General features: G+C 54.1%; 2 protein-coding genes across 2 annotated transcripts; both read left to right on the top strand.

Annotated features, from left to right (window-relative positions):
- Positions 1–3,731: 3,731 nt before the first annotated feature.
- On the top strand, positions 3,732–5,416 carry LOC114641795 (5-beta-cholestane-3-alpha,7-alpha-diol 12-alpha-hydroxylase-like). Its single transcript, XM_028790819.2, has one exon. The coding sequence runs from the start codon at positions 3,752–3,754 to the stop codon at positions 5,303–5,305; it is 1,554 nt and encodes a 517-aa protein (XP_028646652.2). The 5' UTR covers positions 3,732–3,751; the 3' UTR covers positions 5,306–5,416.
- Positions 5,417–5,617: 201 nt separating this feature from the next.
- On the top strand, positions 5,618–18,582 carry LOC114641796 (ankyrin repeat domain-containing protein 7-like). Its single transcript, XM_028790820.2, has 12 exons — positions 5,618–9,302; positions 10,524–10,638; positions 10,839–11,021; positions 11,160–11,266; positions 11,352–11,489; positions 12,016–12,155; positions 12,455–12,507; positions 13,844–13,972; positions 14,567–14,687; positions 14,810–14,920; positions 15,725–15,819; positions 18,228–18,582. The coding sequence occupies exons 1-9, from the start codon at positions 9,172–9,174 to the stop codon at positions 14,606–14,608; spliced, it is 1,038 nt and encodes a 345-aa protein (XP_028646653.2). The 5' UTR covers positions 5,618–9,171; the 3' UTR covers positions 14,609–14,687; positions 14,810–14,920; positions 15,725–15,819; positions 18,228–18,582.
- The last annotated feature ends 675 nt before the right edge of the window (positions 18,583–19,257 follow it).

The following is a 19,257-nucleotide window of genomic DNA, read 5'->3' as shown; positions in this document are numbered from 1 at the left end:
CCCTGTCTTCACCTCGTCAGGGCCGAGCACAGCTAAAGGCCATTAGGAGGTCGAAGTGTGAGCTGAGGGGCTTTTGGAAACACAAAGGTGACACAAAGGTGACACGAGTCTCCCAAGTTAGAGTCAACCCCCAGATGTAGGACTGAGATGGCGTCACTCAGGGCATCATGAGCCCGTCAGGAAGTGACGTTCATATTGTGGGACGCCAGGCTAGTTGGGGGGCTCAGACTACTGGTGACAGTTCTGTGATGGGGTTTATGAAAGTGGGTGGGCCTTGGTGCACAAACACATTGGGTGGTCCACCTTCATCATCTTGAATGAGAGAGAGTGGACATCCATCAGTCACATGGTTTGGCCTTTGCTTCATATGGTGCCTTTTACAGGAGATCAAAGCAATCAGAACCTGAAGGTAGCAAGAAGGTCGAGAGCCGGACATTCAAAGAGAGAAGAGCCCGTGAGAAACTACAAGACCAACGTGACCAAGGAAGGAGACTGCCATACCGTCATGTGACAACATCATGTGACGTGACCTCTGGGGCCGCGCCCCCAACAGCAGACAATGGCATCCTGAGTGCCCCATAAAAAACAAGATGGCATCTCAGAAAACCAAACACGTTAAAAATGTCAAATGAACTTCATGAAAGTTCAAAACCTAAAACACAAACACAAAAGTCAGCGAAGAAACAAAAGAAAAAGAAGAAAACTTCACACATTGAGAACCACAACCCGGGGGGCTGCTCATCTTCAGCTTGTCCCCTCATGTCCCTGACTCCATAAATGGCTTTTAAGCCAAGTCCTCGGTGGCCTCATGTGCCATCCTGGCAGAGGGCCGCTCCACCAGGTGATGCCCAGTGTGACCCGCAGCCCTCTGTGGTGTCAGCAGTGGGATTTGCGTCAATCAGAAGCCCCAGAGGGTACACAGCCAGGTGGCAGGAGACCCCGAGCTTCTCCCTCTGGCTGCCAAACTCTCGTCAGATCTTCCACAGATTGGCTGAGGTGGACTTTGGCAAATGTGTGCTCTTCATGGCACTATGGGGGCATTGTGAAGGGTGAATGGAGCAGGTCAGGTCCTCGGGGGTCCCCATGTTTAAACTGGATATTTAGGTCACAGTGACAGGGCTAATCGGCGGCTCAGCGGTGTCACCACATATAGCGACTTTCACCATCACTTGGTACTTCACAGTAAATAAAGTGACTGAGCCAAGGAAAAGCAAGTGGGCAAAATACACAAAAGGGGGGCAAATTCACTTTGCTCCATCCAAGGCATTGTGACATAGTGCCACCCATAGGGCTCAGTGGGGGGCACAGCATAAACTGCACCACCCAGTGTCTGCTTCAAGAAACTGCAGTCATCTCAGGACCCCATCTAAGCCCACAGGGCAGTCAGACAGTTGCAGTGACCACACAGACCACCCTGGGCCCAGTGATCCCTCATCATTAGAAGAACTGGGAGGAGAGCGGGCCATTCAGCCCCACCAGCTGGAGTCGCCCAATATGTCATCAGGCCGAGATCTGAAGGTGCCTACAGTCCTACTGCCCACCATGTGTCACCATATATCACCATATGTCACCACGTGTCACCACGCGTCTGTGGTTATGTGCATGAAGAACAACTTCTGGACATTTGAACTGAATCGGCCTTAACAAATTGCCAGCTGTGTCCCCCTGTTCTCGTTGCAGGATCATTTTAAACACTTCAGTCGTGTCCCCTCTTAATGTCCCTTTGTCATCGATATGTCTTCATAGCTCAGGCCTTTCTGTCCTCAATCATCCTCGTCGCTCTTCTCTGGACCTTTTCTGGAGCTATAAACTGCACCCAGGACACCAGGTGAGGCCTCACCAGCCCGAGCGTCACCTCCTTGGACAGGGCGCTATATAACCTGATGTTCTGCTGGCCTTCTCTCTCTGGATGTAGATGGTGCCCGGCCCACTGCTACTCCCAAGCTCCTCAGGTGCACTCTTGATTTTGAGAGCCCCCCCATTGTGTATTCAAACCTAGCGTCATTAAACGTCATCTGCTGTCCAAGTCCCTCTGTGGTGACTCAGCACATTCAAGATTATCTGCCAGTCCGCCAGCTTGGCATCATCTGTGAACGTAACCAGCTTCTTATTTATAGTCCTATCCAAATGTTTAATTCATTTATTTATATTAAAAAGAGCAGCGACCTCAGCATCGCACCCTGCTGGACGTCACCCTGAACATCATCACCCCACTCTGAGGAGGTCTGCTGTGACGCTGCGGGTCGGCTCCATGCTTCTCGAACCCGACACCCGGGATGAGGACACCACAGGAAGCACAGGGAGGGTGCCAAGTGCAAGTAAATAACAAACAAATAAAGGGTCCGGCGACTCAAACGTCACGTCTGTAAGGAAAGAAGAAGGTGAAAGTGGAGGATAAAATCCAAAAAACCAAAGTTCACAGCGCGACCCTTTAAACTGGCGGCGCCCCTGCTTCTCCCATATGGGCCTTGTGGCAGGGCAGGCAGCAGACTATCAGCAGACCCTCCGTCCGTCCCCTGGCTACGCACAGCCACCCAAGTCTCGGTCCCCCCCAATGGCCAGGGGGCTCTAATGTCTCCCTGTCTCCCGCCATCAGCCTTTTTGAATTTGCACAGCTGGCGTCACCGCTCCCAAGCGCCATGTCGAGTGTCGGCCACACGCTCCTTCTGGGGCTCCACGCCCAGCTGCCTGCTCTCTCTCAGCGCCTCCTGCATTCCTCCTCCTCCTCCTCTTCCTCCTCTAACCTCCGCTCTCTTTCTCTTTCCTTCTCTCGCTCCCTCACACTCAAGCTTCCTTTTCAAATGGGGATGTGGCACAGGTTATGGGCACGGGCCACTCCTCACCTGTGTGTTTCAGTGTGGAAACGCCCGCATCGCGTCATGCCCAGGACCCACTCCTGACCCGTTACCACACCCCCTCCTTAGAGCCGTGAGTGCGATGATTTATTTTAAAACTTGGAGCCGCGGACCCCCATACCACAGGGACCCTCCCGTTCTTGACCCGTGCTGCTTTTTCATCTCCTTCATAATTCCTTCCATTCCTTAAGCTGGTAGTCCCTTGGATCTGCCCGCCACTCCCTCTTTCTATAGGACCGGGTGACATTGGGTAGGGTTAGGGGTTAAAGGGTTAAAGGGTTGATGACCGCTGTCTGCTCCTGGCGAGCCCATCGAATCGAGCAGCTCGTCTCTCTCGGTGTCTCCTCGGTCACTCCTGTCACTCCTGTCACTGCTGGACGTTGTCGATTTCTTCAGACGTCTAAAGTTCGGTTTCACCGGCTGACCATCCAGCTCACCTTTACTGCTCCTGATGCCACCTTGACTGGACTTTCACTGCTAAAACACAGAGAATCCCCCCTCAGCCATCTGTCCTAAACCTTCTCTCTGACTGAGAGCCCCCCAGTTACGGCTGCCGTTACTCGTCTTACTCGCCATATTTGTCTGCTTTTTCCTGTGTGACCTTCGTCTTCTTCAGCACCTCAGAGTTTTCTTTCATTTCTTCCTGCTTCAGAATTTCAGCCACATTACCTGTAAGACCCCCATAAACCTGAGCTGTCCCCCCCCCCCCCTATTTTACCTCATCCGCTCAAAGTCTGCTCAACTCAAATGCCATATTGTGGTCACCTGACCTCCCGGTTAACGATTAGCTGTGCACCAAGCGCTGGCCTCTGTGCCCTCTGAGATGCCCTCCCATTGGCCAGCCGGAGGAAGCGGCCCTCTTATCTCACAGTGACATCCCCTCACTCAGTCCTCAGATGACGGCAGGAGCCATGGCTCTCGCTCTTCCTCTGCTGCTCGGTATCGTCGTCCTGACGCTCAGCGTGCTCTTCTACCTCGGCGCCTTCCGCCAGAGGAAGCCCGGAGAGCCGCCCCTGGACAGGGGTCCCATTCCCTGGCTGGGCCATGTGCTCGAGTTTCGGAGGGACATGGCCAAGTTCCTGCGACGGATGCAGAAGCAGCACGGTGACGTTTTCACGGTGCAGCTGGCCGGCCACTACTTCACCTTCATCATGGACCCGCTCTCGTTCGGGGCGGTGGTGAAGGAGGCCCGAAGCAAGCTGGACTTCAGCAAGTTCGCCAGGCAGCTGGTGAGGAACGTCTTCGGCTACCACAGCATGCCCGAGGAGCACAAGTTCCTGGAGACGACCAGCAATAAGCACCTCATGGGCCAGGGACTGGCAGTGATGACCCAAGCCATGATGAGGAACCTGCAGAACCTGATGCTGCACCGCCTGGAATCGGGTGGTGCCGACCAGGAGCAGTGGTGCCACGCCGGCCTCTTTGACTTCTGCTACAGCATTGCCTTCCGGGCCGGCTACCTGTCGCTGTTTGGCAATGAGAACCTTGACTCTGCGGGTACGGAGGGCAAGGCCAAGGAGCTGGACCGCCATCGGGCCCAGGAGATCTTCCAGGAATTTCGCAAGTATGACCAGCTCTTCCCTCGCCTGGCGTTCGGAGTGCTGCCTCCCAAGGACAAGGCCGAGGCTGAGAGGCTCAAGAGGTTCTTCTGGCGGGCGCTGGCTGTAAGCCGCATTCGGCAGAGGGACAACGTGAGCGGCTGGGTGTCCGACAACGTGAGGATGAGGACGGAGAGCGGCATGAAGGAGTTCATGCAGGACCGCTACATGCTGGGCCTTCTCTGGGTCTCACAGGGGAACACGGGGCCCTCCGCCTTCTGGCTGCTGCTCTTCCTCATGAAGCACCCCGAGGCCATGGCGGCTGTGCGGGGCGAAGTGGACCGGGTTCTGATGGAGGCGGGCCAGCGGGTGGTGCCAGGGGGGCCCCTGATCGATCTGACTAAGAACATGCTGCTGCAGACCCCCGTCCTGGACAGCGCCGTGGAGGAGATGCTGCGCATGACTGCGGCGCCCATGCTGACGCGGGCCGTGCTGCAGGACGTCACGCTGAAGATGCCGGCTGGGAAGGAGTATGCCATCCGCCGGGGCGACCGTGTGGCCCTCTTCCCGCACGCCTCCGTGCAGATGGACCCCGCCGTGCACGCCGATCCACACGTCTTCCGACACGACCGCTTCCTGACCCCGGAGGGCTCCCGCAAGGTGGACTTCTACAAGGATGGGCAGAAGCTCAAGTTCTACAACATGCCCTGGGGGGCGGGCGCCACCATGTGTCCTGGGCGCTTCTTTGCCACCAACGAGCTCAAGCAGTTTGTCTTCCTCATGCTCTCCTACTTTGACTTTGAGCTGCTGGAGCCGGCGGAAGAGATCCCTGGCATCGACGTGACCCGCTGGGGCTTTGGCACCATGCAACCCACACGAGAGGTGCAGTTTAAGTATCAGCTGCGTGTCTGAGGACCCCCACTGACCAAGCTGGGGACTGTAATGAGCCCCACTACCAGGGCAGCGATGTACTAATAAGGTGGGTGGGTAACGCACAGGTCAATAAACCAGTGAGCACCACCAGCAGGCAGTGTGTGTGTGTGTGTGTGCGTTCTTCAATATAGCGACCTTCACCCGCCTGGTGGGCTCCGTCTCTCTGCCGACTTGACACCCTCAGAAAAAAGGCCTGGCAGTTGGTGGGGACCTGAGCTGTGAGTGAGTGGCGCACTGTCACATCCAGCACACCTGAGCGCAGGTAAGCCCACCGCGGTCCTCTGCTCATCTTTACTAAAGAAATCTAAACATCCCGAAGGGTGCCCACCGTGGTGCAGTGGCTGTTGATGATGGCTCTGCAGACCCGGGCTCACATCAATGCCAGTGTGAGGTCTGCGTGTTCTCCCTGTGCTCAGCTGGCTTAGTCATCTTGACTCTGATGTGAATGAAAAGTGGACGAGTCTGTCAAAGACCACCGTCTGGTCCAGGGTGGGTTCTCAGGCTGGGCACTGATGAGCCTGAACCGGACTGCTGGCTTAGGAATTGAACAGACAGATTGGCATTAAAGTGAAGATTCAGCACAAGTATGCCACAGGGCCAGCCTGGCATGAATCAGGGCAATGCCAAGCACTTTCTTATCTCATTTGGCCGTTTATTGTATTCAATCCACTGTACCCTCTTTACGGTGCCCGTGCCCACTGCATTCACAAGAGGACTTGGCATGAAGGCGTCCCTGAAACCCAGCAGGCAGGCTGCCATTTGCACTGCTGGGGGACAGCAGTGCCACCTGCGTGTCAAGTCAGGACGTGGTGGTGACGTTCGTCAGTCACACGAGCACGGGTTCAATCACAGCCGTCTGTGGGACGATCGCACCTGGGACAGGACATGGGAAGCGTCACAAGAGACAGCCAGCGGGCAGAGTGGGCAGAGTGGGCAGAGTGATGTCACGGGTGACGTCCGGTGAGGGTCTGAGCGATCAGGGCGTGGCTGCCTTCCCTTTTCATGTGCGGCCTCTTTGATGTCAGTCAGCTGGTCGTTGTCGAGCCCGCTAGATCCTAACACAGGGTCACGGGGTCTGCTGGAGCCAATCCCAGCAGCACAGGGCACAAGGCAGGAAACAAACCCCAAACTGCGGAGTGAAAGTGGGGATCACGTGACACATTCCGCTCCGAACCTGGCAGGCTGGTGAGACTGGGCACTGCGACTGGTCGCCAATGTAGTGATGTGCCCAGTATCTACAGGCTGGCAGTAAATTGTCCCCTTTCTTTTTTTTGAACTAATTGCTTTATCTTTCAGATTTACGCACATTTAAAACCAGACGCGATCCGAAAAAAATGAAAAGAAGACAACTTGATTTCTACGTAAAAAGCGGAGAGGATGGCGGGGCAGATGTTAGAGCGGAGAGGACGTACAAGATGGCGGGGCAGATGTTAGAGCCGAGGCTGGCGCTTCGCTGCTCCGACTTTGACTTCTCTTTCTGTCGACCTTCACTGCAGTAGAAGTCGTTTTCATGTAGCGCCCTTCACCGAGCACGCACGCACACAGAGCTCCTCGTGTAAAAGCCAAGCAGAGACTTTAGAAATAAATAAATTCACAAGCAGCACTCAGAAAGACGAAACGACGTTCTGCGAAAACGACCAGCAGCACCCGTCTGCCCGTTAATGAAGAAAAGGAAAAGCGTCCACGACAATCCGAACGAAATGAAGTTCACTAAACGTCCTGCCAGCTCTGCAAAGGCTTCCGTGGACCACAATGCAACAAAAAGGGGCGGCGCATTATGCAGATCAGCACACACAATTATGCAAATACGGGACGATTGGTTTATTTGAAGTTGAATGAAACGAACCCAAGTGTTTGTAGTGAAAATGGCCACAGCACGTCCAATCTGAGGGCGAGTGACATGATGACAACAAGTCACCCCTTTGTAACACTTTAGAGATTCGCGTCACTAGATGGACGAGCGGCAGCACGCCGATCCTTTTGGGTTCGACTCGCTGAAGTCTGCGGTGTCAGGTGAACGTCGCCGTTGATTCGGTGCCTTCAGTGCTTTTACTTGTCAGTGCCACCCGCTCTTTAGCCTTCCCTTTTCTGTCGTCGTGTCGCACATTGCAGCCCATCTCCTGTCTGGCCTGGCACCACGATGCCAGGCTCTCCAGCTCCTGAACTCTGTTAGAAATGAGAGGCGACACAATCTTGACAATGGAGTGCAGTCCCAGCTGTGAAGGGAATACAGCAGGGGACACGGGACACACCCTTGAGGGGCTCCGGATGACAGTACAGGAGACTCGACAATCCCACCCTCGCCACCACTCGGAGAGTCCAAAACGCCTCCATGACTTTTGTCGTTCGGTCGTTCGCCCCACCGGCAGGAGGGCGGTTTGCTTCTGGGACAATGGCAGACTTCTTCAAACTTGTGGGGACCACTGACTGACTGGGAATGTCCCACCGCCGTCTTGAAATGCGAGATTAGGAGTTTCGACTCAGCTGTAATACAATTTAATGTAAAAAAATATGAAGTGAGTCTGATGGAGAGTTAAAGTCTTTAATGGAGTTTTAAAATCTAAAGCACTTAAGGCCCCTTCTGCCAGTGAACGACAGATAATAATCTCCGTTAAGACTCCCTGATGGGTTTATTAATCCAAATTAAACTAACCATTGATTTAAATAAGTGAGGTCGGTACCCCAAAACAGGTGAACCCTAAAGCGGTCTGGATAAAGACGCACATTGAGATGAAAGGACCGGAGCGCCGAGACAGGCCTCGCGAGAAGCCCACGGCGAGACCAGAAAGGCGCTATATAAATAAAGGTTTTATGATGATGACCGTATAAAAGGATAAAACGTGAGATGCTGTCTAATATTTGATTTTCTGTGACTCTATCACTGAGGGCAGGGATGCAGCAGAGGTGCCATCACTTGAGACGAGTTCACCTTTAGACACACACGCACACGCACACGCACACGCACACGCACACGCACACGCACACGCACACACTCCGGCTGCAGACATCAAATGGCCTTCTCAGCTCCTGACTGCGCGGGCGGCCATCGGCTGAATGTCAACATTTCATTTCTTCATCCCGTTTCTGAACACCCTGACGATCTGCTTTTCAGAATTTGTGCGTCAATGACGTGTGCGAGCAGACCTGCGCTCGGCGGCCATCCTGTCGCCTGTCCTCAATGTCACCAACGCCAAATAGACCGAGAACGTTAAAAGTAAAAGAATGTTCAGCTCTGCCAAAAGCTTTGTAAAAGTCCAACATAAAGAGAAGCGATCCACGTCAATACATCCCTGGTGGTCTGTAAGATGTGACACTGGCGTCGCATCAATGTCGTCTTTTTATAAAGCCCCTCAATAGCGGACTCAGGTTCTGCTGTGGGACTTTCCCCCCACCCGCATTAATCAAAGCGACATGTCAGCAAGGGATCTTAATTGTTTTTGGGGGTTAAAGCTTTTCAGCCTGAGCAAATGACGTAGGTAAGACCCCCAAGTCAATGAATGTTTCCCCCCGGAATCTCGTGACTGGACGGCAGCTGACGAAACGCGACCTAAAAGTAAATACATAAATGCATCAATAAAATAAATCTCCACCATCTATGTATGTGTTTCTTTATTGATTTGAGCCAAGGATCCATTGATTGATTGATTTTATCAAGTCAAGTTTCATCTTACTTTGATAAGCCGGACGAGTCACAGGGCGTCACCCTGCGCGCCGACCACGCCCCTCGCCGAGCTACTCCAATAGCCACGCTGTATGCAAATGAGGCCTCACTTCTCCCCTGCGCGGAGTGCCCGCGGCTCCCCATTCTGAGCAGACGAGCGCGGAGGCGGACGCGGAGCTCCACGATGCACGAGCAGTTCAGGTCGCCCAGGAAAGACGCGCTGGAGCTTCACAAGGCGGCGATGGAAGGAGACCTCGAGAAGATCAGGGAGCTCCTGCCGCGCAGCGACATCAACATGCGCAACGGCTGTAACAGGTGAGCGGCGAGCGCCTGCAGCTTTACGAGCCCCCTTCGCTTCGATCGCAGGACCCCACTTCGAGGGACCCAATGTAGACAACTTGTAACTGGTTTGAAGATTCGCTACTGCGCATGAGCGCTGGTGGCGGGCAGTGCAGGACCGAAGGGTAAAGCTGGCATGGTGTTGGCTTGGACCCGGGTGGCCCAGCACGATTGTTAATTTGTAAGATTAATACACAAATGACATTAAAACACACAATGCCACTAGAGTGGTGACAAATGACGACAGGACAAAGGTAACAATCATCAAGGGGAAGTGTGACTTAAGGGGGGGTGGGGGCCCACGGGGGGGTGGGGGCCCCCACTCAATTGGAACAGACAAAGTCACATTTGGTGGCCGAGGTCACCTAAGCATCCCCTGGACATTCATTAGTCTGTGCCTGGCGTGTGGAACTCCGAGACCAAGAGGATCACATGAGCTGGAATTGGGAAACACAATAAAGGAGGGTCACCAGCTGTCCATAGTGATGGTCACCCTGGTATTTCTGACCAAGAGGCTCTCAAAGAAAGCTGCTAAGAAAGGGGCCTTCAGCACCCCTGGCACTACAGGCTCAGCCCCCACCATAGGTTTGATTTATCCTTGGAGCCTTCAGAAGACCACCATGGCAGTGTTCCCTCCCATCACCTTCCTTTATATCAGCCCGGCCCCTCTTCTTTCAATGAGCCCCCCTTTCTGGCTTTGCTGGGGAGTCATCTGAAGTGATCACGCTCAGTTGTCCCCTGCCCCTTTGTGATGGTGCCCACATGTGCCAACTTGTTGGGTCTCTGTGTGGCACACTAGAGCCTGTCATGGTGCCCGTCGTTAGCTGGTTCTTGGTCTCATTACAAATGAACGTTGGTGAGACATTTCAATGAGTGTAGAAGGTGAGCGTTCATTCAGTGACCCGTGGGTGTTGACCGTGAAGGAAAGTGGCCACTGGGTCACAGGGAGTTTGGGCGTGGGGTGGTGGGCCAAGACCACCAAGTGCAAAGTGTGGCCCTCCCAAACGTGCTATGGCTGACCCCAGCAGGTCACCTACTGACCTCCTCTTGTCCACCTGAGTGCACTTCAGCCTTGGTGCCTGAGCTGACCGCCAGTGTCGTCTGGCGTCTGGACTGGCACAACCGCTGTGTTGGTCATCACGTCTTCAGTTGTCATCTCATTTCTTGTGTCTCTCGTGTCACCTCACTGTCTTTTAGGACGCCATTGCATGTCGCCGCAGCCGAGGGACACGTGGACGTCGTGCGTCTCCTCGCGGAGCATAAGGCGGATCTCGACCTGTGGGACAATCACGGAGAGACGCCTCTGCTGACGGTACGGTGCGGTCAAGAAGAGCCGTCCAGTTTTACGCCAGGGGGCGCAATGGGGGGCTGTCTTTGCTAGTAGAGAAAAAATGTCACATAAGGGAAGGGGGTCAGCTGACACTCACGGTGGCAGCCATCATCCTCCACATCCCAGTGGTGACATTGAACCTCTGTCTCATTGTCCTGTCTGTGTTCTCAATGTCGTTACAGGCCATCGCCCGTCAGAAGCGGGAGTGTGTCTTTGTGCTGCTGGACCTCGGTGCCGACCCTGGCATCGTCAATCACCACGGCGACAGTGTCATGCACCACGCAGCCATGATGGCCGACATTCCTCTGGTGGAGCGCCTCATAGAGTACTACAAAGTGATCAACAACATCAGCTTCCAGAACAAGGTAGCGAAAGGGGCATCCTGAAGAGCTGGGGCACCGCCAGGCTCCAGAGGGAGGGAGGGAGGCAGGCAGGCACTGAGCTGGGCACGGGTGCGGTCATCTGCTCTCCTCTTCATGGTGTTCACCCGTCTTCTTCCGCAGGACCTCTTCACTCCGCTGCACCTGGCGGTCGCACGCAATCACGACGAGACGGCCGAGTTCTTGCTGGAGATGGGAGCCAACGAAAACTCCCAGTCTCTGTGCAAACGGTACTGCACTGCTCATCTCGGTGCTGCGGGCACTGGCGCTTGAAGACACGGAGGTGACAGCTGCCAGCCTTTTGTCTCCATCCAGGACTCCCCTGATGCTGGCGGCCACCTATGGCTACCCGAAGATGGTGCGGCTGCTCCTGCAGTACAATGTCGACTTGTCACTCAAGGATTCTGAGGGTCGCACTGCCACCGAATTGGCTACACTGCATGGACATTATGAGTGAGTGGTCCTCGACGTGCCATGGTGGCTGAGGAGTGCCTCCTGCTGGGCTAAGAGGGCTGCTCACAGCTTCCACACCACGTCCTTCTTCGTCATAAAGGATGGAGCGACCAGAATGCGTGCTTTGAGATTTGTCTGGCCTGTATAGCGCCTTGCGAAGGAAAGGGGGCACACCGAGGTGGGCTTTGGAGTTCCTCTCAGTTTTGGTCTGCTGCCCACACACTAGTGCCAGTTTCCTGCTGAAGTGGGCCCCCTAATGTAGACTTGGCACTATTAGTTGCTGTTTTTTGAGACACCACGATGTGACAGAAGGGTGCCACATAGAGCAGGTGGCACAGTCCAGTCTGTGCCCTGTGCTCACCACTTCACCCACCTGGGCACCACTTCCACAAAATGAATAGCACAGTGTGCACTTGCAAGGAGCCTTGGGTTGATATTTTCTAAAGATAAGGCGCTATATAATAAAAGCTTGCAGTTGTGTGTAAACAGAGCGTTGGCATTCTGTCATTTGTTCTCTTTTTCTCAGCTGTGCCTATCTGCTCACCCAGTGTGCATCCTTGAGCGCTGGCAAGTGCCGCTGTTACCGCTGCTTGGACAAAAACATCCCCATTGAGCACATCAGGAGACGGGCGCTGCTGAGGAAAAAACAGCGGCTAAGGAAGGACGGTGAGTAGCAGTGTGGCATTGCCCATATGCCGGGTCGGGCCTCTCGGCTTATTTGTGGTGGCTTCAAGGAACTCTGCTCTCTGTGCCATCTGTCTGAACCCTTCAGAATACCTGCCAGGGCTCCTCTGGAAATCTGCACCCAGTGTCCCACCTCACCACACAGTCCACAGCGGCAAAGAAACGGCAGCAGGCATCTGAGGAGCTGACGCTGCGGGGTGAGGTACAGACAGGTGGCATGGGAGTAGAGTGCTCATACAGTCAAAGGGGCTTAACGTGGCGCTTGTGTTTTGTTGTTTCAGAGAAGGAGAAGCAGGAGGACCTCCATGTTGGGGTGTTGGACATGATCCGTGAGGTACGGCCAGGATGTGCCAGAGGTGTTCCCTGAGTGTCTCTAGTGTGTGACATCCCATCACAGTGGTAGCTTCACCAGTGGACTGTCATCCACCACACGTCTTGACCACCTTCTTGGTCTCTCTGGCTAGTCATGCAGCTTTCAGAAAGATGGTGGTCACCTTGTAGGCTATCGTCTCAGTCTCAGTTGGTGGTCCCTCTGTGTCCATCTCGTAGCTGGCCTTTTGACTGTCCCCAGTGAGTCATTTAGGAGTCGTCCTTCTGGTGACCACACCCAAAGAGACAAGCGCTCGTGGCCTGGGATATCTATGGGGTCAGACAAAACTTGGGCCCCCCAAGGGGACTACTGACACACAACACGTTCCTACCCCTGCACTTGGTCACTCCGGCCTCCTGCTGACTGGGTCGGGTACTGGGGGTCCTTTTAACGGCTGACCCCTGAAGTGCTGTGGAGAACTTCAGGGGTGCGCCACCTGGAATGAGTTAACAAAAATGGTGTTTCAGTTACTGACCATTCTGTTCCTGGGGGGTTAGAATGAAAGGACGAGGTTCATGGTGGTCTAAACTAACAAAGACCACCCCCATCTGGGACCTTTCACCTGACCCCAGCCCTCTGCTCACTTCAGGTTCCTCCTCGCCAGGTGAGCCTCGTCTCCCCCTCTCTGCTGACACCCACTTGGGTGGCATGCAGCTGTCCCCTCCTAACTGTGGTCAGAGTACAGCGGTGGTCTCCTTATCCCCGACTTTGTGGTCCTTTCAAATCTCTGCACAGCTTCTCAGCATGCTGTCCATTGAAGAGTCCGGATCATCGTGTTGATGGCTCGTTGGCATCTTGTTTGGGTTGTGGTCCATGCCAAGTTCCATGCAGTGTGCCTCAGTGCCCCTGCTGTCCTTCCCAAATGTAACAATAAAAATGCACAAACGCCAAGGCACAGGAGCTGACAGCCGGGGTCCGTGACATGGGCAATGTGGGATGAAGGGGGGGTGGGGGGTGGGGGGGGCTTTTCTGTTCTGTTTGCACTTCTGTAGCAGTGGACCCACATGAAGGAGGGGTGGCAGACCTTGGCACTGGGCACAGAAGAGAAGAAGAAAGGTGCCAGCATTGGTTTTAATAGTTAGCAGGGATGGCATGGGCAGTGCCAGTCATGATCCAACATGGGGTGTCAGTTAAATCCCCACCACTGTCTTGTAATGGGACCCTCAGCACCTCTCAGTGGTCACTTAGGAGAACATGTGCTGCATGGTGGGATAATGCACATTATGAAAGGCGCTATATAAACAGGTGGTGCGGCTTGGTGTGCCATGTGATCTTCTGGCTTCTCTGTTTTGTCTGCCAGGACTACAAGGATGAGGTGGAGCTGCTGGACCGCCTGAAGATGGAGCAGGAGCGGGCCGTGCAGCACGTCCGCTCAGGAAAGCCCAAGAACAAACAACTGAAGGAAGACATCGAGCAGCTGACGGATCAGGTGAGCCCCTTGGGCATCAGGGACTGGCAGCGCTCTGCTAGAGGTGTGTGTTCTGTCATGACACTAAACGTGGTGCCCGAACAGTGCAAATGCTGACGTGAAGTGGCACTGCTACGATGGCTCCATGGCCCTGAAGACCCTCTGTGCTGTGCCACCTGGTGAAACCCTGCAGAATGTGCATTCAGGGTGCCCCCTGCAGGCAGCAGCCAGGTATTTCATTTCTGTCCTCATCTGGTGACGCCTGAATCACCAACGGTGAATTTGCTGTTGCCAATCAAGGGGATGCCCTTAGTTCCAGCAGGTGAGACCTGGCATGTGCCATGTAGCAGGATGCCATGCACTCTACAGGGTGGCAACCTGGGTGAACTTTGGGTCAAATCAAGGATGAAATTAGGATTTCTAAGCTGCCAGCTAAGGAGCTATAAGTAAGAGCAATTGACCCTCAGCTGGCACCCAAGCCCAGGGTGCCCCAAATTCTCTACACAAACCCCCTGGTACCCTGTCATCAAGCTCCCTGGTCTGGCGGCCCCTAGTGTTGTCATCACTGTAGCTCACAGTGGCAGAATGCCCTTTAAGGTGCCATTTGTCTTTCAGATCCGAGAGCTTCAGAAAGTGGAGAACCAGAGACGGAGCTGACGCAGCTGCAGGGCGAGCAGGATGACACGGAGATGTTGGCGCAGAGCGTGAACCTCCAGTGCTTTGATGAAGCTCATGGGTGTGTGAGCAGAGGATGGGAAAGGGGGCCGCAGTGGGCACAATCTCCTCAATGGCCAGCAGGGGGCGACCTGTGTCAACAATTCCAATTGTCGTGACCCACCGCTCTTGTGTTCTTGTCAGCTCATCGGCGAAGTCGACTTCGGCAAGACGGCATCTAAGGGCAGCCTCAAGACGACAGTCCAACCCAGGGGAGGAGAGCATCACCATGCTGTTACAGGATGAGATCGAAAGGTGTGACGGCCGGTGGGACCGGGGAGGGGGTGACGAGTCAACTTGCCCATACCCCAGGCCTCATTGCCCAATGTTGGCATCAACTCTTTACTTTCACTGATGGGTTTACTGAAGGCTGCAGTCCCTGCCACTCCTGTTGAGATGCCATGTTTGACTGGGCCCTGGTCATTGTGGTTACTGATGCCTGTCTACTGGAGGGGGTACTGCCACTCTCACACTCTGATTTGGTACATCCAGCTGCTGTTTAGCCACCCGTGGCACACTCGTTGTCATCACCATCATCATCATCACTCTGCATTTATCTGATGTCTTCAATAATTTCTGCATTTGGGACAACTGGCCTCCATGTCTGCTTAAAAGAGTCACCCAGTGGGGAAAACGCAGGATTTGAACTGGCAGATCCAGTCCAGGTCTGTGCCACTGAAAACGCCCACTGTGTGTTTTGTGGCACATTGCTGGGTAAAGCCACAGTGTGGCGCTATAAAGGGTGCTGACAGGGTGTGATTTGGAGATTTCCAGTGAGGCCTGGCACATTTGAGCCTGCTGCCCACCCTCCTGCCCCTCTCTTGCCCATCCCAACCTCTTCATTTCAATGGCTGCCCATTCGATGACGTTTGTGCTGGACATTCCTGTCTTAAGGTGTTTGTGCTTCTTCATCTTTGGCGTCACAAAGCTTAGGCAATCCGACTCTGGGGAATTGTGGGCAGCGGGAGTTCATGCGGGAATGAGTGGGGCTCAGGAATTCCAGGGGTACGGAGCGCGAGGCCTGCTCTCGGCTGGTGACTTCCTTATCCTCTATTCTAGTCTGCAGATAAAGAAGAAGCTGATCAGGATGGCATCAGAGGGAACCGCGAAGGCAGCTGCCCTGTTGTCCGATGGCTGTGCTCACCATTAGTTGGGTAAGATGACGGGGAATGGTGGCGCTGGACCCTCGGGTCAAAGTGAGTGTGTGTGACAGGAGAACTGAGGAGCAGACAACGTCTGGGCACCTGAATGATGGAGATGCTGGCATTTGCTCTGTGCTGGCACTACACTCCTCACAGAGGTGCCCACCAACCTTAATGTAGGGGGACTTGAGCTTTAAGGTGACCTGAATAACAAATACGAGATTCCAGGAAGATGGCGGGCACCCGAGAGGCCCGGGAGACGAGACATGTTACACTGTGCTAGTCTGCCCACAGAGTCCGCCTGTACTATGCCTGGCATTTAGAGGTAGCTGCCACACAAACCCTGGCCTGACCACTGCGTCTGGGCTGCAGCCTTAACCTTAAACCTTTGGTGGACCCTCGGGTTTCTGCTCATTGAGTGTGAGAGGTGTGGGGGTGCAGAGGGTGTCGCTTGGGGTTCAGCGTGGTGACATGGCAGTCACATCAGGTCTCATTCTGAGTGTCACGACAGCTGGTGAGCTCTAGATGTGGTGCCCAGTAGTGGAGTTTAAATAAATGGGATAGCCGGACGGGAGCTGGCATGTTGGGTACAATCGGGTAATCTGGAGGTGACTACAGAGGCTGGCGTCTGGGTACTTGGAGCACGAGTGTAGTTGGCAGGATAGCCGGTGTAGGAGGGTGAGTGTGCCACCCTGAGCCAGTTGCTGGACAAGAAAGCAACATCCAGCCTTTGGGTGCACTTGATGATGTCCACCTGAATGAGGCTGGTTAGAAGAGGTGGACGTGGGGGGTCTCTGCAGACATCATGGGGGTGTTGAGCTTTAATTTCGTTAGGTTTGGTTCTCTTGAGTTTAGGCTCAGTACCTACCATGGTCAGCCACTGCCTGCAATGTGCCCACGCCAGGTCTAGATATGCAAGTGTAGTGGACAAGGGCATAGAAGCCCTGCTGATAGACCACCCAGGCATCCGGGGGGTTTGGGTGGAGGGGGGAGTCCCTGGGGCTCCCCATTTGTTTGTTATGGCAAAGTCACATTCAACCTCCCCCCCCATAGACATATTTTCAAATGGCACCAATGCCAGTGTGTCTGATTACTGAATCCATCCTGGTGTTGGCTGTACCCACGCTGCTGTACCCACAATTCCAAAGTCTGGTCTGGCAGCTGCAGCTGGCACCTCACATTAGAGCACACGTCCTGATGGGGTCATCACGAGACACCAGTGTCCTCAACACAGACAAGGCCAGAGGACACAGCTTTGATGTCACCGCACAGGGGATGCCAGGGTTACAGCTCTGCTCCACTGAGACTGCAGCAGTGCAGGGACAAAGCAGTGGCACTTCTGTGACATTTAGGGCACTATGCTGATGTGGAGGACATGGGGGTGTCACCTCGGACTCTGACGAGTTTAACTACACACCCGGCCCTTTTGTAACCGCGTCTGCACTCTGAACGGCTGCTGAAGATGTTTAGGAGATTGAAGTTTGCTGACGCGTCTCCATGCCCACCTCGGCCCCCCATTGTAGCCATCTTTGATATTTGAGCTCCTTGTCCACAAACAGCAGATGTTTGTGTTGTTGACTGAGGGACCCGTGCAAGACTTCCAGTGTGTGAGTGTTTGTACCCTTGTGACCTCTACCAGGGTGCCCCCTGATGAGTTTGCCATCTGCAGTTGGTGTGAAGTGCCATGAGAATAAATCAGACGTTGGTGCTCAGTAAGCATCGTTCAAACACAATTGCAGCCATCGACGTCGGCCCCAACTCCATCACGGGTGGCACTTCTGTCTTAGTGGCTGGCACCCAAAAGGTCCGCGGTGCCACTGCAGTGCCTCCATTGTGAAGTGCCAGTGTGGGTGAGAGATTTTAAACATTATAGAGAACGTTTAACTAATCCAAACACGCCGTGTTTGTGGAGTTGAAAAATGCCAAAGTGACCCGTTGACTGAGTGTCACCCGCGTCTTCTGCCACAGCTGCACTTTTTGTTAAGGTAAGGAAACACCTGGACAGACAAACCTAACCAGTCATGTTAATGGCAGGTGTGTCCTCGCTTGTGACTTTACAGATCTAAACGTCTTCACGTGAGGGTGACACCCCACATACCGGGGAGTGACATTGTCAACAGCATGAGATGTGACAGGACAGCGGTGACTTGTCACAAACGCAGCCATCTGGCCCCCCAAACCTAAACGTCAAAACTCCGCCCATGACGCAGGGCTAATGACAGTGACTGACCGATCGTAAGTGTCCTCTCATTAACTCAGAATAAGCCGAGCAAGCAGACAGTGGCCAGCCGAGTCACTAATGTCACTTTCCAGCTTTCTGGGTGTCGTCCTGTGAGATGTTGTGCCAAGCCTGGGGTTGTTGTGGGCTGCCAATCGCTCTGCTTCTCGTCCCCCTGTCACTTCATTCTGTTTCTTTCCAGGTGTCACCAGGGTGACAGGGACAAGCCTGGCGATGCTGCACTGCAGGTTTACTGGACCACCGGGCCGGGTGAGCTGAAGAGGGTCCTTCATTACCCCTCCACACAGGGCACCTCATATGATGATGGCTTTAGTGAAGATGAGTACCTGGCCAGACTTGACCTTCATGATGAACGACATCGATGACGAGGACGCGGCTTGCTATTACTGTACAGTTTGGGATGCATGGCGAGTGACAAAAGGGAGTCATGAGTCTCAAAGGTGGTGGTCTTCATGAGCTGTGATAGCTCAACAATTCAAAGGGGGGGCACCGCTGATTACTGTTATCTGGTTAATCAATAAATGTGTAAGGCGTCACCGCCGTCTGGTACCACACAAGCACTTGGTGCTGATGCCACACAAACCACAATTTTAATCTGAGACCACAAGTCTTAAAGTGCTGGCCGCCTCCAGTCACCATGGAAACCAGCGAAGCCCAAAGGTCGGGAGGTTATATAGCACCCTGATGTGTGGAGTCCAAGCCGCGGGAGGTGACACTTGAGGCATTACGTGGTGCCCTGGTGAGGCATCGGTGTGCCTGACGGTGTGCCCTCCTGCTCTTCTGCCTCCTCCTCCTCGGTCCCCTCCTTAAGGTCAGGCAGGTCACATTAGGTGACGTTTCCAGCGATTTCATTCACATATTCTTAGTGGGTCGGTGGCAGTACCAGGGTGCTCGTGTATTCTGCTGCAACCAGTGACTCCAAGGCCAAGCTGTCTGACCAGTAATCGCCCACACAATGAACCAGAAGATCGTTTAATGTGACCTGTTCAGGATCACAGGGGCATCAGACGTCACACCTTATATTTCTGTGCCTTACCTACACGGCATTGACAGTCTCGACTTCTATAGCGCCTTACAAAAAGATGTCAGCTTCTGATGCCACATCGGCGATCAAAACAAAAAGAAACCAACTGTGGTGCCATGTGAGCAGTCAGCATGTGGCGACAGCAACTCGGCGCCCAGTGGCCAGACAGCCAAGTCCTGTGACTGCC

Source organism: Erpetoichthys calabaricus, chromosome 6 (genome assembly GCF_900747795.2).
Source record: "Erpetoichthys calabaricus chromosome 6, fErpCal1.3, whole genome shotgun sequence".
NCBI classification, from domain to species: Eukaryota; Metazoa; Chordata; class Cladistia; order Polypteriformes; family Polypteridae; genus Erpetoichthys; species Erpetoichthys calabaricus.
Note: the sequence above shows the minus strand (reverse complement) of the source record. Positions and strands in the feature narration are given on the sequence as shown.